The sequence below is a fragment of the Anser anser genome (genome assembly GCF_964211835.1).
Source record: "Anser anser genome assembly, chromosome: 4".
NCBI lineage: Eukaryota > Metazoa > Chordata > Aves > Anseriformes > Anatidae > Anser > Anser anser.
The window spans coordinates 75,919,582-75,942,488 of NC_139724.1; the positions used below are offsets into that span (position 1 = coordinate 75,919,582).

Here is a 22,907-nt window from a genome sequence, read left to right on the forward strand (position 1 = left end):
AGACTTGCTCGGGGCGCCAGCCGGCCCAACCTGACGTCCCTCCGTCGGGGAGCTGGGTTTTGGGGGCCTGTTGATCTGCTGGAGAAGAGACGCGGAGACGGGTGGCTAAGCAACGTGCATTTATTTCGGATGAGGAAACCCTCGCAACCACACTGCCCAGTGCAAGGCGAAGGCCGAGAGAGAGTCCGGACGGGCCGCCTCTCAGCTCACAGCATTTACCAGGTCCGAATGAGTGCAAACAAAGACACCTTGGAGGAGACCTAGCCCTGGTCCGGGCTCTGCAGGGACTCCACTGCGTGGAAGGAGACTGCATAGACGCTTCTGGGGTTGTGCAGCATTTTGGCACCGGTGGTGGAGCTCCGCCTGGGCACATTTGTTCCCTTCGGCCACTGGAAGGGAACCCACGTGCCACCATAGGCACCTTCTCCTCCAGGAGGGCTCCGTGGTCTCCCGCTGGTGTCTGGCTGTCACCAAATGTGACTTTGTGAGCTCAGACGCCCCTGGGGACCCGGTGGCTCCCATGGCAGTGAGCTGATGGAGAAGACCCGCTGCAGGCAACCAGTAACAGGCACGGGGTGGGCACGAAAGGAGGATGGACCACACGTCCCAGGGACCCAGACTGCCTGCCTGCTGCACGTGGGCATCTCCACGCTCCCTGGACACATGGGCACCACCAAGCTCAAATCATTGGTGGTTATTTGGAGCCAGACCTGGCCTCGCATCCCTTTCTGAAAGAGGGGAGCCCAGAGCTAGAGTTACGAAGGTATTCAAAGGAACATTGGCTTGCCTGCAGGTATCAGAGTTGGGAAGTCCCTTTTATTAAATCTCTCTAGAAAAACCTATTGCTTCGTGACAGAAAGCAGAGACTTTCTGCCTGAGAAAACAGATCTGGAAAAGAGCCCTGAACACACAACCCTGCGTGCCAGAGGTTGCCCCGGGCTCCAGATCCAACACGATCCCCTTCATTGGGAGAACCAGGGAGGAAGCTTATCCCGAAAGTGCAGAGGCTCATTTCTGGTTTTGCTGACACTTGCACTAATAGAACATCCTACTGGGAAGCCTGAGAACGGCTGGATGTGATCCCAACGCCCCGGTGCCCCCCGGCGAACAGGAGGCATGGGAGCTGTGTGAGCAGGGATGCTCCTGCCCCTTGCACCCCTGTCTTTGCAGGGGTAGAGGGGCTGGGAACCCCCCGCAGCTGGCTGGGCGTAGTTATGATGGTGTGAAGCCCCACACAGTGATCTCAAGGGATTGCAGGCCATGGGGATGTCCTCCAACAAGGTCGCTCTCGGAGGTAAAGCAGGGCTGATCTAGCTGATGTGGGAACGACAGAGAGAAGAGGTGAGGATCAGGAGCCTGGTAGCAAGTTCCCCTGAGGGCAGGGTCCGGACAAGCCACATCTGGGGGGGCTCCTGCTTGTTAATAAAGTATCTGGGAGAGCAGTGGGACAGTGGGGACTGAAAAGAGGCAGGGGAGGCTTGAGAGCTGACGCAGGGGAACAGAAGGATGCGGGCAACGTGGGGAGCAGATCTCCAGCAAAGGATCTTGGTGGAAAGTAGCTCCGTAAATTGCCCTTTGAGGCTTAGGCTGAGGGATTGGGTTAGAAGAAGGGCAAGTTGGACCTGCTCTCGTTCAGGACAGAACTGAGTTTCTCTCGCTGGCCCCCGCTTTGGCCGCCCGAGTCTGGGAGCGGGTCCTGCCTAGCACTCCCCCTTCCCAGCCTCTTCCCTCCCCGGGGAGGCAGGGAGGCAGCTCCAGGCACGCGGTCCGGCGCCTTCCAGAGATCTTTGGTCGTGTTGCTCATGAGCTCGCTGCTGGAGCGAGCTGTAAAGTGCCACAGCGAAGGGCAGGAGCGGGGTGGGTTGGTCCTGCCCGCGGGCAGGGCTCGCGGGTGGCAGGGCTCAGGGGGACGCCGCTGGGAGCCTCTCTGTCCTCAGGGGGCTTTGTGGGGGCATGAGGATGGCGGGGGGGGGACTTCAGCCTTAGGGGATGATTACAAGTCCTGGCAAGCACTGAGGCAGGACAAAGTGACACCGGGCTGCTCTGTGGGCACCAATCCCAAGCGGATTGCTTTCCTGGGAGCCCTCTCCATTTCCACTGCAGCCAGCAGAAGGTGCTGAGCACCCTCCACGTAGCGCTCGGTGCTCAAACACAGCATCTGCTGCCACTGCCGACCCAGCCAGCAGCAGAGAAGCCTCTTGTCTCCTCGTTTAATCGCTGTACGTACAGAGCCGGGCTCTCATTTCCATCCAAGCTCAGTCGTCTCCGGATAACCTGCTTAGCCCAAATGCTTGTGGATGGAAGTTGCTGGAGTTAATCGGTGTGCCGTGTTCGCTCACGTAACGGCTGTGTGCACGCTCCTGGAGCGTGACTCAGGCGGCTGCATGTGGGTGCTGTGCTGCTAGAGGTGCTGCGGGTCTTCCCACCGCTCTCTCTTCCACAGATCTCGGGTCGTATTGGCCCAAGCCCCATGGATGCCAGCACATCTGGCCCTAACCACGTGCAAGACTTTGAGGGCGGCACCAGAACTTGCAGAATTACATCTGAGCCAGGACGTCACGCAGAGTCCCATCAGCTCCAGGGCTGGATGAGGACAGCTGGGATGTGGGCAAGCCCAAGGTGAGTTTCGCGGGACGGAAACATTTTATTAACCTCACAGAAGGACAAGACGTGACCCTCCTTGGCCGTTCTCTGAATATGCCATTAAAATGGCAGTCTGGCACCTGGGCAGTTCAGCACCCTTCCAGCAGTCAGACAAACCCGATGCCTGCAGGTATCACTGGGTCTATCAAGACACGCTCATTCCTGGCACCGCTGCACAAAAAAAAAAAAAGAAAAAAAGATCTGGGAAAAAGATGTCAGAGCAAACCTGACGCACTGGAGGGCTTGGCTGACTGCTGCTGCTGGGATCCGGGTGTGCGGGGAGGGCAGGCAGGCCCCTGCTTCTCCTGCCTGTGGATTTTCAAGGAGCTCTGGTGAGAAGGTGTCCCACAGCGTGGTGCTGGTGCCCCTTCCCACTTGTTAACGCAGCAGGGAGCCGCACCGTACACCTCCTCAGCAGCAGGTCCTCGAATCTCAATCGCCGTAGGTGTTCTCGAGCCACTGATTGAAACCCTTTCTCTTGTGGTGGTTAAGGGGAAACCAACCTCACCGTCAGCAGGGCTAGGAGGGGCAGAGGTGGGAAGGACCAACGGGTCACTGGGCCCATCTCATAGCCTGGGCACTTGCTGTTGATGGTCCGTTTGCTTTTTGTGTGGTGGCCTCAAAATCATCATGCAACAGGCATCCAAAACAACATCTCACAATTTCCCAAGGACTGCGCAGCCCTTCACAAGCACAGGTCCCCCTCAGCTGCTCTGGGCTGGAAGACAGCGCAAGTTCCTCCTAAGAGAGGCACAGAAAGCGACGCAAGATGCCACATCTCCAACCCCGACCCTGGGGGGTGTTCAGCCCCATCTAGAAGCCCGCTGTGTGAAACGGAGGAAGCCCTGGGATCTGCCTGCCAAGAGTTGTGCCTCTGAGACCCCTTGACTCAGGCTGCAGGCTCTGAAACACTGAAGCAAAGAGCAGGGCTGGGCTGGGGACTGAGGACCTGCCCCGTTTGACTCTAGCAGGATATAAGCACTGTGCCAATGACCTTCTGTGAGGTCCTTGCTTGCCCATCCCATTCCAACCCATCCCTTATCATCCCTGCCCTTGGCATGGCAATGTCTGGCACTGTCTGCTGCTGGGTGGCACCAGTTTTTCTCCTTCAGCTCCAAAGGCACAGGCAGAAGCCGTGGGGGAACCCAGGTGCCCTCAACCAGGGTCTCAAAATGCCCTGATCTCCTTCCACATCTCTATTTGCTGCAGCTCCAGGGATCCCTGCCAGCTACCAGCAGTTCCTCCCAGTAACACTGTTGACCTTGGCTGGAGGTTGGTGGGACTCACTGGAGTCTTCTTTCTGCTGCTCAGCCTCTTTGCCCAGCCTGGAGCTCCCCACAACGCTGTCTGATCCCACCAGGTCAGACCTGGCGATGGGGAGGGGAATGGAGAGAGAAGGGAACTTGGAAGGTGAATAGCTTCAGGGCTTCTGCCTCTCAACACCCTGTTCTTCCTCGGTGTGCAGGTGCAATGTGAGCTGGCCAAACTCTCCCTGAAGTCACCTCACACAGACATCCCGAGATGCTAATTCTGGCTTTGTTCTAGCTGCTCTCCAGGGCAAAGCGCCCGAATTCCCGCTTGCACCGATCCTCTGGCTGCTGCCCAGTCGGCACAAATCCCCCTGCACAGCATTTTTCTCTCTTTGCTGTGTATCGTGGTTAAAAAAGCATCTGTGCAAGGGAGAACCAGGCCCACTGTGCCCCCCTTTTAAAGCTGAATGCTGGTGTTTGATGCCCGCATCATTTTCAGTGAGTGTGCACGTAGGATTTGGTTATTTTTCTGCCGGGGCATAAGCACTTGCACGATCTTAAGCATTTCTTGTGTCTGCTTTCATGCTCAGAGTCAGTAGCTGAGTATTTTTTTAAGCTGGCCCTGCGTTATCTCCGTCCCTGGAGTTTGTGGTACCACGTGGGATCGCGATGGGCGCTATTCCACGTGGCTGCACTGAAGGCCGATGCTCACCTCCCCCATTGCAACCCAGTGGTGACACTGATATGTGCTCACTGCGACTCCTGAGCGAGGCTCGGGTGCCCTCTGTAAGTACACCCCGGGCAGAGAGAATGCACCGAAGCGCCTCTCGTTTGGGGATGGGTTAGCACAATTGCCCACTGCTGGGCAAACTGCTAAAGCTTCTGTTTGCATAAACATCCCACAGGTTCGGAGGCTTCCCCAAACCTCGTTCCATTGACTGTGGGAAGTAAGAGGGCTCTTGAGAAGGAGAACTGCCTTGGATCTCAAGGTTTTTTTTTTTCTTGCTGTAGCCGGCTTGGATATACGTAAGGACAGGGGGATCAAGGCAGAGGTGGGAGGATATTTCTGCTCCCGGGACTGGTCACAACCCAGGAGGCGAGTGGAAATGCAGACGGAAAACACAACGAAATGAAAACGCAGCATGTGTCAACAGAAGCTCCTGCTGGGCGACCGTTCCTTGGTGGCTTCTGTTACCAGGACAGGCTCATCCTGGTGCTCAAGGACGTCCTAACCTCCTACAGCCGTGGTAGCCACGGGCTGCAGGAGGGAGTCATCTGGTAGAGATATGTCTGGTTTCACTGAAATCAGTGGCCAATCTCCTCCTGACTTCACTAAGACCATTGTCTAGACGAGATACTTGACGCAGAACAGTGAGTTTGCTCACGGTCCCAAGAGCTTTGCTCCATTAGCCAATGTGGCTAAAAATGCCCTGAAAAAAAACAACCTGCCACTTTGAACTGTTTTGCTGCATATAAATGCTTTGAAAACCAAAGGAACCAAACACAGCCCTCCAAAACAACCAACCGAAGAGGGGTGAATTGTAGGAGAGGGGATGGCAGCCTCTAGCGAAGTAACAGTCACGGCAGATTACAAAAGAGCCAATTGACCCTCACCAGCTGTACTAGGAATAAAACAAAACAAAACCAAACGAAAGATGCCGCATTATCGATAGAAAAACAACGCACATCCACAGTTATTTTACCTACAGAGCACAGAAGAATAGAGTAAGGGTGAAGGAGCTCGGCGTGGGCGAACTCACACCGCTCCTACGGTATCGTATTATCCTTCGGAAGATCACTGGCTTGAGTAGGTAGTACATGCACAGCAATAAAAAAAAAACAAAAACAAAACCATGGGCATCGTCTTGGTCCCACCTCAGATCTCGGTGGACTCTATTCGCTCAAGTCTGGAGGGAGTCCACGGTTTTTTCTCCTCGGTGTGCGGGGGGCTGGTGGCCTTTGTGTTCATCTCGTTCACCTTGTGCTCCAGGAGCTGGTTCTTCTGGTACATCTCCACGTAGTTGAGCTGCAGCTGCTTCTGGTACTTGATGACTTTCTCCTTCTCTTCCTGCCACGTGCGCCGCTCCTCCTCGAAGTCCATCACCTGTTGCTCCCGCTGCTGCCGCTCCAGCTTCAGCTCCGTCTGCAGCCGCTCCACCTCCTTCCGCAGCGTGCTGACGCTGTCCTCGCTCTGCCGCTGCATCTTGGCTTCGTCGCTTTCGCAGGCCAGGGGGTCCCGCAGCTTCTCCGCCAGGTCCCCGCCAAAAGGCCCCGGAGGTCCCATGCTGGCAAGCGTCCGCTTCAGTCCGGAGACCTCCATCTCACAGTGGTTCAGTTTTTCCCTCAGCACCTGCACCTCGCTCATCTTCCGCTGCAGCTCGCTCTCGCAGATCTCCAGGTTGACGCTCTTGGAGCTGTAGGAGTCCTTCAGGGTGAGGATTTGCTCCTCCTTCTCCCGCAGGAAGTTCTTACCTTCCTTGAGCTGCGTCCGCAGCCCCACGATCTCGTTCAGCTTCTGGGAGACGTCTGCTTGGGAATCCTTCAGCTGCTGCTTGAGCAGGGAGATCTCCCCCGCCTTCTGGCACACCTGCGGGGAGAGAATCCGTGAGGCAGGAGGAAGGCAGCGAGGAGCCACCACCCCTGCTCGTCCCCTGCATGGCCTCGTGTTGGCAAGAGGCTCAGGTAGCAGAGAGGATGGCCAGCAACCCTGCTCAAATACCGAGCTCCAGCCTTCACCGGGACCCAAACCATGTCAAAGACCTAGAGGCCGTCCCTGTGTTTGCGGGGAAGATTTGGACCTTGAGCAAGGCGGAGATGGGAACGTCTCAGACCTAGAGACCAGCTGGGCTCTCCTCAAGCTCTGGGAGTGTAGGACAGGTTGCAGCGACAGTGGATATTACTTGTCATGTGATGCTTTCCTTCCCAAAGGCTCCTACAGAACACATTTGTCTAAATTTTAGGGTTAGTTCACTGAGGGCAGTCTGGGGACGGGTAGCTACTTAACTCTTTTGGGGTGGGACATGAAGAGTGACAACCCCTCTGCTAAAGATCAAGGTGAGAGATGCACTCTTGCTGGATTGGGACTACCGTGCACTGTCCTTGGGTACTGGTGGGCACTGGAGCTTCAGGTTTAACCCCACTGGCTCAAGATTCACCCATGCGGTTGGGTACAGAAGTCCTGGGCAAATGCCCCGTGGAAATACCCTTGCTGCAGTGTGTATATGCCTTATGGAGGTGGCACAATTCAATACGACACTCCCGTTCTGCTTAGTTGAGCAAACGTGGATTGAGATGTTGGAAGGGAACTATAATAACGCATAATAGCGCATAACGTTGAGCAAAGCCTTGAAGCTCGGCAGTCAGGATGGCCCAGCGCCCACCACAAGCAGCTGAAGAGCCAGGAGACGTACCTACAAGCACCGGCACCATATCTCCTGGAGCTCCCAGAGCTAACTGAGCACCCACACCAATGCCAGCACTTGTCTGCAGCAGATGCAGAACGACGTTGCGCTGGTTGGGCTGTAGTTACAGCGACACAGTTAATGCCTAGCTGAAAAGCTGCGCAATCCCAACCGTGGATTTACTGAAAGTGCTCTCCACGGGCTGGCTTCTCCCAAAAGGCAGAGAAACACACGACGAAGAACAGCTTGGAAAAGAATCAATTGTCAGATTTAAACACTTAAATTTAGGTCTTTATGTGTGTGTTGTGCAGATTTAGGCAACACAGTCTGCAGAGCATGGAGAGCAGCTCAGCCAAGTATAGGTGGCTACAGATCTTAGGTGTCTTGATCCACCAGCCGAATCCTGCCTCTTTATAATAAATAATCGAAAGCCCGTTTGTGGTTTTATCAGTGCAAAATCAGAGAATTTTCCAGACTGAACTTGTGGGAAGGCACAAAGAGACCCGGGCAGAGCAGCTGGCCAACGGAGGGGCAACGCACCCCGCTTTCTCTGGGATGTAACTCACAGAGATTTTACAGCAAGCCTCTAATAAGCTCTGCCGAACATCTGCAAATAGCACATTTCAGAGCCTAATTAATCCCTGTTTCATCGATTTTCCATCAGGATTAGCAGAATAGGGTCTTCTTGATTCTAGAGCTACTTTTCGCCTGTGCAGTCTTAATAAATGTGAAGTTTCTAGCCAGTCTGTGGAAGGATTAAAATTCTTCACATGATCAAGCTGAAAAAAGAAAATATGTTAGGACTGGCTATACAAACAGAGTTTGATAAAAACTTTCTAAAAATAGAAACAGAAGAAAAAAAGTATGTGAGACCTAGAAAGAGGAATTTGCCTTTCAGCCTTTTGAGGGAGATAAACTTATTAGCAACTGAAAACAGAGCATTACAATGGAAAGCATGAGGTAAACTTGGCTATCGGTATCATTCTTAGCTCACTTGCTTTATATCTTAAGTGAAAAAAAAAATAATCAAATATTTGAAAAGCGGTTTCAAGGTTTGCCCAAACGCAGACGTTAGAAGAATTTAATTAAAATAGACTTAGACCCAATTTGGAAAGGCACAAAGACCTGTACGGAGAGACCTGTATTCACTGAAATTGTGTTGAAATGTCCCACGTGGAAGTGACCTGGCTGTGAAGCCTAATTATTAACCAGCACTGGATGTGCACACACATAAAGTTGTACTCAGTTTAGTTGAAAACCACAGGTTTGGCGCTTAGACGGAACGCAGAGGTGACCGAAGTGTCATCTGTTACCTGTAGGCCACCGACCCACAGCCTTTGTGGGGTGCGCTTTGGGCAAATGGAGGTGTTTTGGGTTATCAGAACCCTCCAAGAAAACCTCGCCCAGGACCACTTACCTCCCACTTGGTCTCCTCAATCTTTGGGAGGAACTCAGCCTGCTCCTTCTTGAAAGCCACAAATTTCTTCTCCAGCTCCTCTCGCTGTTGGAGGAGTTGTCCCATGTCATCCTGGAGTTTTTTTTTCTCCTGCTGTAACTTGAAGATCTGGAGCTGCAAGGCCTGCTGAGCCCGCTGCGCCTTTTTGGAGACCTGCTGCAGTTTGTTGGCGTAGTTTTGCCTCAGGTCCTCCATTTCCCTCTCCCAGATCTTCTGCTTCTCCTCAAACACTTGGAAGATGGCTGCCTCGCTTTTGTCCAAGTTCCTTCGCATCTGGAGGACCTCCTGCTCCTTCTCCCAGAGCCGGTCTTCCAGGTCTTGGATGATGTCGTCCGTCGAAGGCGAGTGGAAAGGCATCGTTTCGTTGAGATGGTTCAGTCTGTTGAACGAAGAGGTGCTCTTGCTCGAAGACCGCCCGCTGTCTGAGGTAGATATCCCGTTGTATCCCACGATGTTCTTGTCCACGTAGGTGGTGCCGATGCGGTTGATGTGGCTCGTCGAGGCGCTCATCGGGCCCACGTGCTGGCTGTAGCCTGTCCCGTACGTGGGCAGGCTCGTTAACGAGTTACGGCCCGAATCCGAAAGGCCTCCCACTTGGTTTGTAGTCCTGTTAAGGCTGGTCTTGTCGAGTCCACTTTTGGGGGCGGACGGGCTATTGCTGTTGGCATGGTTCAAGCTCTTTCTGTTCTCTGTCACCCCATTGCTCTGCGGCGGGCAGAGGTTCTGCATGGAATGGAAGTTTTTAGGAACTACTGGTTTAAAGGCTGAGGGTCTAACTAAGGGCTCATTGCTCTGCAAAAGGAAAAAGGACCACGCATCAAAGACAGCAGGAGGTTCGGTAACGACACACAAAAGAGACACATCAGCACAGGCTGGGCTGGCGGAGCTGAGCCATCTCTAGCTAGCTCCGTATTCCTCAGCCTTGATACACCCGGGGCTATTTGGGATTTAACACAGGGGACCCGTGAGTTAACTCATAGGTTAACACTTTATCTTCCCTTGCCCCGGTTGGAAAAAAATGGATAAATCTTGATGTGCCCCAAATCTGCATGATTTTTCTTAAAATACTTTGTGGACTGGGCTAGGTGGGAGCCATGGCCACAGCCATGGATTTAGAAAGGATTTTAAAACCTCTGAAGCCTTGCACATTCCTCTCCCCATGAATGCACCTACAGAAACAAATTTTACCTCAATATGGGACTGAGTCTCCCCGATTGTGGATTGGGCTTCGGGTGAAAATTAACCCAGAGGAACCAGCCTTGTATTAGCAAAGATCTTTTGAAAACGCCTTCCAGGAGAAACAGCGGGAATGAATGCTGGTGAACACGCAAGGTTGGAGACCAAAAATCTGGCATGTGGCACGCGGGATCGAGATGGACTACAGGGGCCACCAGGTTAATGGCCCAGGAGACAAGGCCACCAAACGCTGCAGAAATAATGCTGCCGCTGGCAGCCTCCCCGGGGCACGAGTTATGGGGTTTGCTGGAGCAGAGCAGCAGGGTGCATAAACCATCTTGGGCTCTGGGGCTCCTCCAGGCCTGGGAGGTGTTTGCTCCCCCGGGACAATACGAGCCGTGAGGACTGTGCTTGGATGGGTGACAACATTTACAGGGGTAGTTTACAACCTTGTCATATTGTCCCTCACCAGGGGGCACTGGGATTTTGAAACTTCTTTCAAGTGACACGTTTTTGTGGCAGTGGGCTGTAGGGGATTGTCTGTAAATGGCCCAAAACGTGACAGTGAGACTCAGATGCTGGGCCTACCGAAAACAGAGCCAACTCCAGCCCTCTCCCTGTCAAGAGTGGAGGTAGGCAGAGCATTTTGGGGACGTTGGATGACTTTAATGCAGCCTTAGATGAACTGGAAGTGTAGCTTTGAAAGACTTAGATGAGCTGGAAGCATGAAAGACTTGTTACCATGCTCTTGGCTTCCTCAAGAGCTAGCGTTCCCCTGTGCTCAGCCCCATGAAAGCAATAAGAATTATGTTATCTGTAAATAAAAATGACATTGTCTGCATAGTAAGACTTAGGCTGTTTGTCAGGATGACACCATTGCCCAAGGTTTCCTCACCAATGCTTTTAGAGACGTGCCAGATCCATCCCGCTGCTCCAGGGAGCGGGGGTTCTCACCTGGTCTAGTTTGCCGGAGATTGGCAATATCTTTGGTGGGTTACCGGGCTCTCGGTACTGGGGAGGAGGCGGCATGTTCTTCTCGTTGTTGGTGGTCACGTTCCCACAGATGTCCACCTTCACCTTCTCGCTCTTGCGCAGGTCGCCGTTGATGTAGAGGGAATTGGAGACCTTCTCCGACTTGTACGTCTTCTCCTCGCCGGAGTAGCGGTTGGAGATCTCCCGCGTGGAGTACCCGTTGCGGGACCCCTCCGTCTGCCGGCCGCTGCTCTGCGTCCGGGTCCCCACGCTCTTCATGGCGAACTCCTGGTCGTTGGCGACTCCGCTGCCCACGCTCCCCATGGCGCTCTGCGAGGTGGGGTGGGACGGCCGGGGAGAGAAACCGTGCAAGTTCTCCGGGCTGGGGTACGTCGGGTCACTGAGAACGGGCAGCGCCTCTAGCGTGGCCATGGCAGCGCAGCGGCGAGGCGGAGGCACAGGTCAGTGGCACTGCGAGAAGGAGGAGAAGTAAAGGGCTGTTAAAGATGTTAAAGATGCCTTTTAACCACCACAGCCCTTTGGAGCAAATCTCTGGGCAAGGGCAGGAGCAGATGTTGGGTTGTCCTCCTCTCCGTGACCCACAACCCTCCTTGGAGGAGCAGCGTGCCGTGGTCCCCCAAATCCCACTCATGGCTGTGCAAAAGAGCTGCTCTTACGCCTCTTACCCAACGGTTGGTGCTTCCAGGGGTGGGGTTTTTAGTGAGCACAGCTCTGCAGCACTGGCTGCACCTGACCGTTTGCAACTTATTTCTGCCACTTTTCCAAGATTTGAACGACTTGGTAAGGCCAGGGGATGGCAGGTGTCCAGCCAGGGTCCATCTGTCGGCCCATACACCATTGCTCCCTCCACTGCTTCCCCCAGGGATGGTTCAGCAGGGCTTAACCAACACACTTTCCATTTCTCCCTGTCCCGTGGACCTGCACAGCTCACTTTTAAACTAATGTTTTTGTCCAGGCGTCATTCTAAGCTTTCTTTTAAACATTTATTGTCCTACTGCGTTTTATTCTTAACTAGTCTGTGCCTCGCACTGGCCAAAACTAGAACATGGGAAGCGGATAACATGCAGATCATGGTTATAATGGTTGTCTTTGACCTGGTCCCAGCCACATGACACATATTTCCTTTCCTCTTCCACTGGGACCAGTCCTCACTTGACTGGATGCTCTCCCCAGCTCCATCCCCATCTCAAACTCCAGTCCTGTGACTTCAGTCCTGGCTTTACAGGGAACCAAGCCCTGTGAACCTCTGAAACATCTGTGTTTTGGGGAAATTCCCCAAATACCGGTGGCTGCACTGGGGCTGAACTCATTAACAACGGACGTGGTCAAGGTCCAGAGCTACTGGTGCTGAGGCAAGTCTCACACGGGTACAGTTCATCACTTCCTACAAAAATCAGGCCTCTTGAAAGTCCATTCTGAAATTTACAGAAAAAAACAACAGAAACCGATAGGTTTTCCCAAACAGCGCAGGTGGGATGATCCCATAAGATAAAAAGTTGTGGGGAAGCCGCTCTGCGTTGAGCTGAGCCGGAGCAGAGCGTGGAGATCATACAGAAGGTGAAGGTGTCCCTGGGATTTCCCTTCCCTTTAACTGTTAACTTGGCCCTATTTGATGCAATCAGCACCAGCAGGCTGTGAAACCAATCCTATTTAAAGAAACAAACCCGCAACAAACTTTTTTTTTTGTTGTTGTTGCCTCATTGAGTAATGGAGAATTTGATGCTGCTAAGGATCCCATTACGTGAGATATTGCAAGGGAAGGGAGAAAGCGCATTGCTAAATCTGGATGAATGTAATCAATCCCAGAGTCTCATTATCTGGGGAAAGCCGACGCGCTTTCCATTTCTTCCTTGACTCTGTGGGGTCTTTGTGCTTTGCCGGTGCTGCTCCAGAAGGTCTTAGGTCTCCTTGGAGGCCCATTTTATTTCCTCCAGCCTGTGCAGATGTCTCTGACGCCTCTGGGTGTTTCAGTTCACGCTGGACACGGCTGAAGCAAGGCTGGAGGAGCAGAATCAGTGGTACCTGGGCAGCTGTGGGCACTCAGCTATGTAGGGGTGGTGTGAGGTGCAGGTTTCCCCCGGATAAAAGAGGGATCACAAAAGTGGTGAGAGGTTTGGGGCTGCTCAGGCTGGGCCAGCAGGAAGGGGGCTGGGGAGGGCATTTTGGGGGGGGGGGGTTCCTTCTTCTTGGGGTTCGGATGTTAATTCAGACCTCCCCTAATTAAAGCTGGACAGTTTGCTTAGGTCTACAGCTCGGCTGTGATGTGTTAGCTCATGAGGTTTTGCTATTTGTACTCAGAGAAAAAAAAAAAAAAAGGTTAAAACAGGGTTTGTTCGGCTCATCTTCAGTTTATTAAAATGCATTTCTAGAGACTTCTTCCAGGGATACTGCCTGCAGCCACCTCCCTTTTTCCAGCGCCCTGATCTTGTAGAGCTCTGCCCTGTCCCAAATCTGGCCCGAGCATCCTGGGGCTGGTCTCACGGTGCGGGATCAAAGCTGCGCCACAGGGGCAAACTCTGAAAACGGACCTCTTTTTTTGGCCTGTTTTTTTTTTTTCTTTCCCCTTTTAGCTGGAAATCATCCAAGAAAATATTCCGAAAACGTTGGTTATTAGCTTATGTTTACTGTAAACCCAGGATCTGATAAGCTGAGCATACGGGCAAGCATTTCAAATATGTTTTCAAGGAGATTCCAGAAGTGCCAACAGATCCCTGGCAGTACAGCTTTGTTCGCCAAAAAGGGATGTGTTTTTTTTTTTGGGGGGGGAAACAGCAACTCTCACTTTTGTTTCTTTTGGCCAGCCCCAGTTCTTAGCCAGGTTTTACCCCCCCTCGTCCCTTAGGTGAGCTGTGAAATCAGGTTTTGAGCGAGGACGAGGTGAGAAATAATGCTCCCAGGTGCCAGCACAGGGCTTGGGGGCAGTTTCTTCTCCTTCCATGTCTGGAGGAATGCGTGATTAAAAACCTCCTGGGGACATTTCTCCCCCTTAAATCTCCCAACCGCGTCCCTCCCGTGGGAGTGCTAACAAAAATGGGGTTTTTCGTGCGGTTCCCAGAGAGAAACAAGGATGCTGGGTGGGGAACCTGAGCCCCATCCATGTCTCCTGGTGCCTCCAAGCCCAATTTCTCCTTCCCTGGGCACTCAGGGGTGTTCTTATGTTTGAGGGCCTCGGCGCACCGTGCAACAACAGCCGCGAGATTTATAAGTCGCCGCAAGCCACCCCGCCCCAGATTTCATTAGCTTTACGGTGCCGTGCTCCCCGGGAAGCCTCATTAAACCCAACCGGCCTAATTAAAGCACGGGGCGGCCGAAGATGAGGCAGTAAATAACGCAGACATCCGTCCTGCTGCTCAAACCACGCATCGGGACCTCGGGGCTGGAAAACCCCCCGCGCTGCCCTCCTGCACCTGTAACGCCGCCGCCGCGCAATTCGGGCCGGGGACGCAGCTCTTCTGAGGCTGCGTTAGCAAATTAAAGACGGAGCATCGGGGTCTGCTTTTCAGCAGGGCCGGAGCCCGTCTCCTGTGGCCTCCTGAGCTATTTTTTTTTTTTAATTTGCAAAGAGGTTTGACTTTCACCTGCCCCCTGGGGAGCAACAGAAACCGGAGTTGCCTTAACCCGGTTAGCTCCGCACGCCCCGGATCTCCTCGGCACGGAGCAAGCAGGAAGGCAGAGTGGCTTGGCTTTACGGACATTTCACTCCCGAGCCCCTTCTTTAGATGAAGAAGGAAAGAGAAATCACCTCTGAGCGTGGTCGGGCATGGAAGAAACCCCCGAGGCGAGAAGTGGAGAGGTGGGGAGAGGCCCCAGATGGACAGAAAGCCAAGGGGAGCTCTGGATTTCGAAGCACTCTGCCACCCGCTGCCCTTTGCAGATGTTTTGTCCTTCCAGGCGTCACCTCCCGTCTGCAGCAGCCGTTGGAGGCACCAGGGCCACCTTGCTCTTCGGCCTCGCCAGGCCCAGGAGAAGACTCGTGTCCATCCCACCCCCCAAGGAGGACCAGCTCTACCCGAGCCGCTCCCAAGCGGCGCCCCTCGCAGCGGCAGCCACCTCGCAGGGGCAGCGCTCAGCCCTCGCCCGGCTCTGCCCTTCCCCTTGCTCCCCGAAGCCTCTCGGCTGCGGCAGAACCGAAGCAAGGGGCTTTCTGCGGGCACAAAGGAGGTGAAGGGAACCTTTCCAGAACAAACGCTGATCTAATTTCCCATTTCCGAGCATTTGTGTGCGCACAAAAGCTGAAAAGGGTTTTTTTTGTGTGTTTTTTTTTTTGTCTGCCTGGCTCGAGGCAGAGCAGCCTTCCTGGTAGGCATCTTTGTGAAAAGCACGTGCCCCGTGGGGGCAACCAGCCTCCTCGTGGGGACAACCAGCCTCCTCGCTGCCGGGGACACATCTCCCCAACCTTCTCCACCTTGCACCACCTGCTCGTGCCACCTAAACCACGATGCCACGATCACCTTTCCTCCCACAGCCCTGCTTTGGACCCTGTGATATTTCCGCCTCTAACGCAGAAGATCTGGGGGGAGATCTCCTTTTCCCCGGCTGCGGTGGGTGAGCCCTCCGCGGCTGCCTCTTACCAAGTTTTTTTGTGGCTTTCTGAGGACTTTCTCTGTAAACACGGCAATCCACCAAACGGCTCCCGCCTCGTCACGCTTTGCTTTATCCGAAGGAGCTGGCAAACGCCTTCCAGTTAGCCAGAAGAAAAATTGCCTTCCGGTAAGCAGCTGAATAGTTAACCAAGCCTCGATTACGAAGGCCTGGCTCCGTTTCTGCCCGAGCGGGTTAATTGTTAACACTCTGGTAACAAAGGCCTTTGGGAGACATACCTAGGCACCGTGCCACGCGGGAGGGAAATCAATCACGGGGCGCAGGCAGGGCGAGCTCCTGCGGGCAGCCTCGAAGCACGGCGCTGTGCTGGCATGCGGTCCCCAGGAGCACGCAAAAGCACCCAGAGGGCAAAAATCTGCCCCCCCCCCCCCCCCCCCCCCCCCCAGCCGCTCGCTGTAACAGGTGCGCCCGTGACCTTCACCGTCCCGGTGGTTTGCTCGGGTTTTAACGAGCGTGCAATTACTGGCAGGATGAAAACACACGTGTTTGGTGGTTTTTTTTTTTTTTGTAGGACCTACACCTGCGCGGTGCTCGGGGCTCTGTCGGCTCTCCCGGCTGCTGGCACCAGTGCCAGGGAGGTGGTGTGGCTGGAGAAGGGAACCACAGAAACCCAGGGTGCTTTGGGTTGGAAGGGACCTTAAAACCCACCTAATTCCCCCCCAGTGCCACGGGCAGGGCCCCTCCCAGACCCCAAAGTGGCCGAGGGCACCTCCAGAAGCGTGGATGCAAGAGGCAGGGACACCTCTGCTCCCCCCCAACCTCGGCATCTCCTTTTCTCCCTCGCCCTTCTCACGTTGCCTCTCGTTGAAGGGGACGGGATCAACTTTCCCAGCCGCTCGCTCCCAGGTATTTTTTCCAGCCCTCGAGTAATTCTCGTGGCTCGTTGCTGCGCCTCCTCCGGCTCCTTTCCCCTCGCCGGCGTCCCGGCGTGGTGGCTGCCAGCTTTTCTTCCAGCGCCGCAGGGGAGCACGGCCCTGCTGGACACGGACCTGCCTGCGGAAGCCCGCAGAGCGCCGGCTTTTCAGCCGCAAGCTTTCTCCCTGCCCAGAGGCCAGAGGACACCAGGGAACAGCTTCCCAAGCACGCCGAGCTCCCTTTCCCCCCCTCTCGAGGCGTGGATCTGTCTCCCTGCCCCGTTTTCTCCCCTTCCTTCCATCCTCCCCGGGATGTGGGACACGGGGTGGGACATTTTGGTACCCGAAGTGTTCCTCGGGCAGCTGGGAGCACCAGGGGTCTGCGCAGGGACCCGCAGCATCCCCCGAGCTCCTGGCCCCAATTTAAAGCCCTCAGCCCCCCCAGGACTGGCAGTTCAGGAGCTGTGAGGACCTGGTTTGCCTTCCCATCCTGCCCAGACACGGGGTCGGGGTGGCAGGAGACGGGGCAGGCAGGTCACCCCGTTCGGGGGGGGGCTGCACTTTCTTGGGCCTCTGTAGGAAATAAAAGCAAGCAGCTTAGAAGCATTTCCTTTTCCTTTCCGCCTGCTAATGAGATAATTACAGCCTTTTGTATTCTGGGAAACTACTTTCTCATTACGGGGGCCTCATCGGCTATTTACATAATAAGCCTGATAACAAAGGAGCCGGGATGAAAAGACCCAGGCGGGGAGTCGGGAGGGCTGCGGGGCGGCGGCTTCCTCCGTCCCCACCTGGACCCGAGGGACAGAGCGGGTGGCAGCGCTCCCCCGGGATGTCCCCGGCATGGGATGCTCCTCGCTCTGCTGGAAGGGGCCCTGGGTCCCCCACAGGTCCCACCGGCGAGGACACGTTGGGTACCAAACGTCCTGGCCCCTGTCCCACCCCATGTCTCTGTTCTCTGTCCTCCAGCTGCCCAAGGGACACGTTGGGTGCCAAAATGTCCCACCCCATGTCCCTGTTCCCTGCCCAAGGGACATGTTGGGTACCAGAATGTCCCACCCCATGTCCCTGTTCCCTGCCCAAGGGACATGTTGGGTACCAGAATGTCCCACCCCATGTCCCACATCCCAGTTCCCTGTTCCCCGATCTGCCCAAGGAACACTTTGGGTATCAAAATGTCCCATCCCACACCCCATGCCCTGTCCCCATAGCTGTCCAAGGGACACTTCAGGTACCAAAATGTCCCACCCCCTGTCCCACATCCCAGTTCCCTCTCCCCCAGCTGCCCAAGGGACACGTTGGGTACCAGGATGTCCCACCCCGTGTCCCAGTTCCCTGTCCCCCAGCTGCCCGAGGCACACCGTACACCAACCGGTCGCCACCGCCACCGCGTGCCAACGCCACCGCCTCCCTTCCTCCATAAAGGCCCCATTGTCCTGCCCCGACAAAGCCTGAGCAGCGCAGCCTGCTCCACCTTCCCCGGCTAATCCTCCCGCCTTGCTATCAGCTTTCCTCCCCGCTCGTGGCCACGCTGAAGCTACGCGCTGCACGGCCACGGGGAAGCAGCGGGAGGAGGAACCAGGGCGCTGTGAGCCGAAACCGGCCCCGTGGCACCCAGTCCTGGCCCGCTGCCCTCCTCCTGCCTGTCCTCCTTCCTCCCCGGCTCCTCGGGGTGCTCCGGGTCTCGGTTTGGGGCTGCACCTGCGTTTTCCCCATTTCCCCAAGCTGCCCTGGCTGATAGCAGGGGCTGCGTTGGGGCTGCTCGAACGGGATGCTGGCCCCATTTGCACCCAGGGGCTTTACTCTGCCCCTAGGGCACAGCCAAATCTATGGGGAAAGAGATCTGACAGCGGGGACGGGGCCGCTGCTTGGTGGATGGAGGTTTGGGATGCTCCACACCACAGGCTGGGCAGCTTGAAGCCACCCCAGCCCTCCGTGCCTCAGTTTCCCCGTATTAAAAGATCCGTTTCCTATGCAGCGTGGCTGGAGATGAGCCACTCCGGCGTGACACACACCGCTGCCCCACATGGCTTATTGCACTGGGGGGACACAAGGAGCCCCCCACCCCATTACGGCGTGTCCCTGCAGCGCTGCTGTCCCCTGGGAGTCCCCAGCAGGGACCCACGTGCCGCCGGGACACCCTCCTCCACCCGCTGCATCTCCCCGAGCATCCCCGTGCTGCCACCACTCCTCGGCCCTCGCGGTGGCACAGGGAGGGGATCCCCTCGGCACCGGGCCCCCCGAGCACGATTTTGGGGGGGAAAAGGACCACAGGAAAAGGCTGCGAACCAGCCCTGTGCCGGCCGGATCCCGCTGCCCACGCCGTGGGCCCGTCCGTGATTTATAATTAACTCACCCGCAGGAATTTCAAGGGCGCGGAGCAATTCCCCTGTGCTGCCCGCAGGACGTGCCCGCGTGGAGAGCCAGGAGCTGGCCCCTGTGTCTCCCCACCGCGCTTCTCGCTGGTACCCCAAATCCTTGGGATTTGGGGCCGCTGGTATCCCCTAAATTACGGGGAGCGAGGTGCCGGTGCTTGCGGATGCCGGCTGGATCCGGGGGATGCCGGCTGGATCCGGGAGGAGTTTTATAGGGGGAGAAAATAGCATTTTCCCCCCGCAAGCAGTCCAGCTCCGTGCACGGCGGGTACTCCCCACCCCACCCCAGCACAACGTGGGGACAAAGCACCTGCAGCCAGTCCCGGTGGGAACTGGGGCCCCGAGCAACAACAAAGACGCCCGAGCTGCTGCGAGACGGGGACGGAGAGGGAAGGAAGCCCCCCTAAAAACCCCCCAACCCTCGGGGGGGTTACCTGGACAGCCTGGGGCTCCGTCCTCCTGCGCTCCTCGTCCCGCTGCGGGCTCTCTGCCCATCGTCCACCTGCTCGGGGCCCCGGGCAAAGCTCCCAAATCCTACCTGGTGTAAACAACCTGCTGCACTTTGCTCTGCCTGATTGGCCTCCGGCAGCCCGGGCCGTGCCTTAACTCTTTCTTCGCGTCTTTGCGCCGAGGCGATGGCGCCGAGAGGCTGGCACAGAGGGAGGGACCCGCAGCCCTTCCAGCACCTCAGCGTCTCCCACGGAAAGGTGCCTGGGCTGCAAGCAGGGATGAGCTGCACCATTTAGGGCGCTGGTCCCAGTGCTGCTGGCTGCTGGGGGCTCTGGAGGGGTACCCGACGGCTCTGCCGACTGGTTTCAGAGGTTTCTCGTCCTGGGGCAGGTGCTTCCCTGCTGCGTGGATGAAATGAGACCACTGCAGGGACAGGTTCCAGCCTGGTAGCTTTGACGCAGCCTCAGCTTTTCGAGATTTGGGTTAATTCATATTTTAAACCTCACCGAAACGCACGAGGGAGGCAGAGCCTGGCACGCAGAGAGGCTGCGTTTTCTCTGTGCCACCCCAAACTCTCTGATAAAATCACGCACAAATTAAAAATAATAATAAAAGCTTTATGGTGGGAGGTGATCCCTGCAGATGGGCACGTCTCACATCTCAGCACAGAGGCAATGGAAGGGGCAGCCGCTGTCTCCCGTGGCAGGGAGCATTAAGCGCTCTTGCTGCCCGCCTGTCCTTGCCTTTGGCGGATTTTGCCTGCTTTCAGCCCATTTTGGGCACGCAGGTCCGAGGGGTTTCCACAAGCTCCCTGCAGGCCGATGGGGGAGCGGGACGCTGCGAGCATCTCTGCCGGGGTGGGAGCTGCTGGAGAAGCCCTGCCCTCAGGAGACAGCAGGGAAAACATGCTCGGAGCAAGCCCAGCTCCTTGGTTTCGCTGCCTCGAAGTGGCCTCGAGCCCAGGCACAAAAAGCTCTCAGGCTGCAGGCGGAGAGCAACCAGGCTTCACAGGGAAGGAAACAAAGCCCCACGAAGCTGCCGCTAATTTGGGCTTAGGGAGTGAAATTTTCTACCGGCGGGATGGCCGCGTGTCGGAGGAGCCGCCGGGCGCACACACGGCACCGTCTGCCAGCAGCAAGAGCAGGAAAATAACAACAACGCTGACAAAAACCAAGTACGGGTTACGCATACTTCTGAACCACGGCAGCGTGCATGGGGAAGGTGCAAACTACACTGAGACGGATCCCCACAGAGACTCGAGCTCTTAATTTTGGCCCTTTGACTCCAGGAGCAAGGATTCCCAAGAAACGTAGGCTACTTCGGGCAGCGCTAGAAGAGATTCCCAGCGGCAGGATGCACGGCGTGCACCTCGGAAAGAGAAACAGGGACAAAGTACAGACATCCTTGGGGATCCCTAGTCATTTTGTTCTCTTCTGCAGAAAAATTCTCCTGTTTGAGAATTATTTCTGTGGAAATTCTGTCTTTTCTTTTTTCTTTTCTTTTCTTTTCTTTTCTTTTCTTTTCTTTTCTTTTCTTTTCTTTTCTTTTCTTTTCTTTTCTTTTCTTTTCTTTTCTTTTCTTTTCTTTTCTTTTCTTTTCTTTTCTTTTCTTTTCTTTTCTTTTCTTTTCTTTTCTTTTCTTTTCCTTTCCTCTCCTCTCCTCTCCTCTCCTCTCCTCTCCTCTCCTCTCCTCTCCTCTCCTCTCCTCTCCTCTCCTCTCCTCTCCTCTCCTCTCCTCTCCTCTCCTCTCCTCTCCTCTCCTCTCCTCTCCTCTCCTCTCCTCTCCTCTCCTCTCCTCTCCTCTCCTCTCCTCTCCTCTCCTCTCCTCTCCTCTCCTCTCCTCTCCTCTCCTCTCCTCTCCTCTCCTCTCCTCTCCTCTCCTCTCCTCTCCTCTCCTCTCCTCTCCTCTCCTCTCCTCTCCTCTCCTCTCCTCTCCTCTCCTCTCCTCTCCTCTCCTCTCCTCTCCTCTCCTCTCCTCTCCTCTCCTCTCCTCTCCTCTTCTCTTCTCTTCTCTTCTCTTCTCTTTCTTTTCTCTTTCTTTTCTTTCCCTTTCTTTTCTTTTTTCTTTATAATTTCTTTTTATAATTATTATAATTATTTTATAATTTCTTTTATAATTTTCTTTTTCAATGCCCTCTCATTCCCTTGAATAACATAAAAATCACTTTCCAGAAAGACAAATACTGCTCCCCCCCTTTCTTTTCAATGCCTTCTTCCTCTCGAGGCAAAGAAAAATAAACTCTACTACAACCCCAAGGCTTTGTTCCCCGGATCCTTTGTTTTCTCTTTCCTTTTTCTCGCACAAGTGGCGTGCTCGGAGCAGCTCCCCCGGCGGGGTGATCTCACTCCCGCTGGAGCCGTTTCGTTTCAAGATCTCCAAGCACTTTGAGGTCCTTGGACTGCAGCTGTAGAAGTGGTTAAGGGTTTTCTGCACCGACTGGAGTGGGAGCAAAACATCGTCATCAGCGAGGTCTGGAGGAACGTCCCTGACCCAGGATTTTCCCTTGGGCTCAGCAGAGAGCATCGATGTGCTCGGGCACGTGGCAAGACAGAAATGGGAAAATGAATCTCCTCCCTCAGACTCATTCTCAAATTTTCAAAGCCCTGAGGAGCAAGAAAAAACCACACCTCCTAAGTGAAGGTCTCCAGGCTCTGGCACATGCTTTCAGCTCGTGTCTTCAAGCCTTGGTGGGCAACACCAAGGTCAAGTGGGTAACATGACGACGATAGCCCTGCTGCGACTGCGGAGCGGGGCTGGAGACCTCCCGAGCTTTCCAACCAGCATCACTGTGGCTTAAATCCAGCTTCCCACCTCAGCTGGCAACCGACTGCACTTGTAAGAGGCTGACATCCGACAGGTTGCACTCTGAAAGGAGATCTCGTGCAGTAACTCCAGTCCTCAGGGTGAGTTACAGCAGGGCTGCAGCTTGCGTAGGGGCTTTCTCAGGGGTCTGCAGCTTCCTTGAGGTGGACACCTCGATGTGCCTTGGTGAAAGCCTTCCTTGAATTTGTGGCCTTTGTTTGCAGCTCTTCCCCTATTCATTTCATGGGTGTTGAGCATCCAGGGACAACCCTTCGTTTCTGGAGAGATGCTGCTTCGCCTGATTTTTGTGGGTGTCTTGCAGGGACCACAGGAATTGCAGCCAAGCAGGCAGTGTGTTACTGGCAGGGGAACATGGCTGTGCCATGCCAGAAAGTGCAGCCTTAATGGTAGAAAAATGATACAATCACCACTACTGCAATCTGCTCAACCTGGGGCAAGCCCTTGGGCTGCATTCCCAGGAAAACAATGTCCCGTGAACGCCCAGCATTTATTTGCACTAGAAGAGACCGTCGACTGTTTAAATGATGTAAAAGCCCCGTCTGCACCTGCAAATTCACCTGCCCCGGTGCGTACACAATGAGATGCCACCACTGCGCTGCTCGGAAAGCTGAAACGCTGCGAGAGCTCGTTCCTGCTCATTCAGGTGAATAAATTGAGGCCGTGTGAGGCTCCCCCTTACCCACACAGAGGTGTGGATGGGAGAGGGCCTTCTCCAAGCCACCGCCGAGGACTGATGGGGGGTCACTGCAAAGCTGCGTGGATGCCATTTGTTACAAGGGGGACGCTTTCTATCTCCAGCCCACGACAACATCTGCCCGCTCTGCTTGAGGCAACGTGAACAAGCCAAAAGACTCTGGTTCCTGTCATCCAGAGAGACGGTTTCC

The 22,907-nt window shown here is 55.1% G+C and overlaps 1 protein-coding gene across 5 annotated transcripts in view; it reads right to left on the reverse strand.

Moving 5' to 3' along the window:
* Positions 1 to 2,196: 2,196 nt before the first annotated feature.
* The window catches only part of LZTS3 (leucine zipper tumor suppressor family member 3), a 41,770-nt gene continuing 21,059 nt past the window's right edge, over positions 2,197 to 22,907 (reverse strand). The window contains exons 1-4 of one of the 5 annotated variants that reach the window (XM_083833942.1): positions 19,185 to 20,851; positions 10,881 to 11,369; positions 8,712 to 9,542; positions 2,197 to 6,480 (exon numbers count right to left, since the gene is read on the reverse strand). In XM_083833942.1, the coding sequence (XP_083690068.1) occupies positions 5,770 to 6,480; positions 8,712 to 9,542; positions 10,881 to 11,330 (1,992 nt within the window). In that variant the 5' untranslated portion in view covers positions 11,331 to 11,369; positions 19,185 to 20,851 and the 3' untranslated portion in view covers positions 2,197 to 5,769. The other 4 variants (XM_083833943.1, XM_083833944.1, XM_083833941.1 and 1 more) reach the window with 4 other exon arrangements.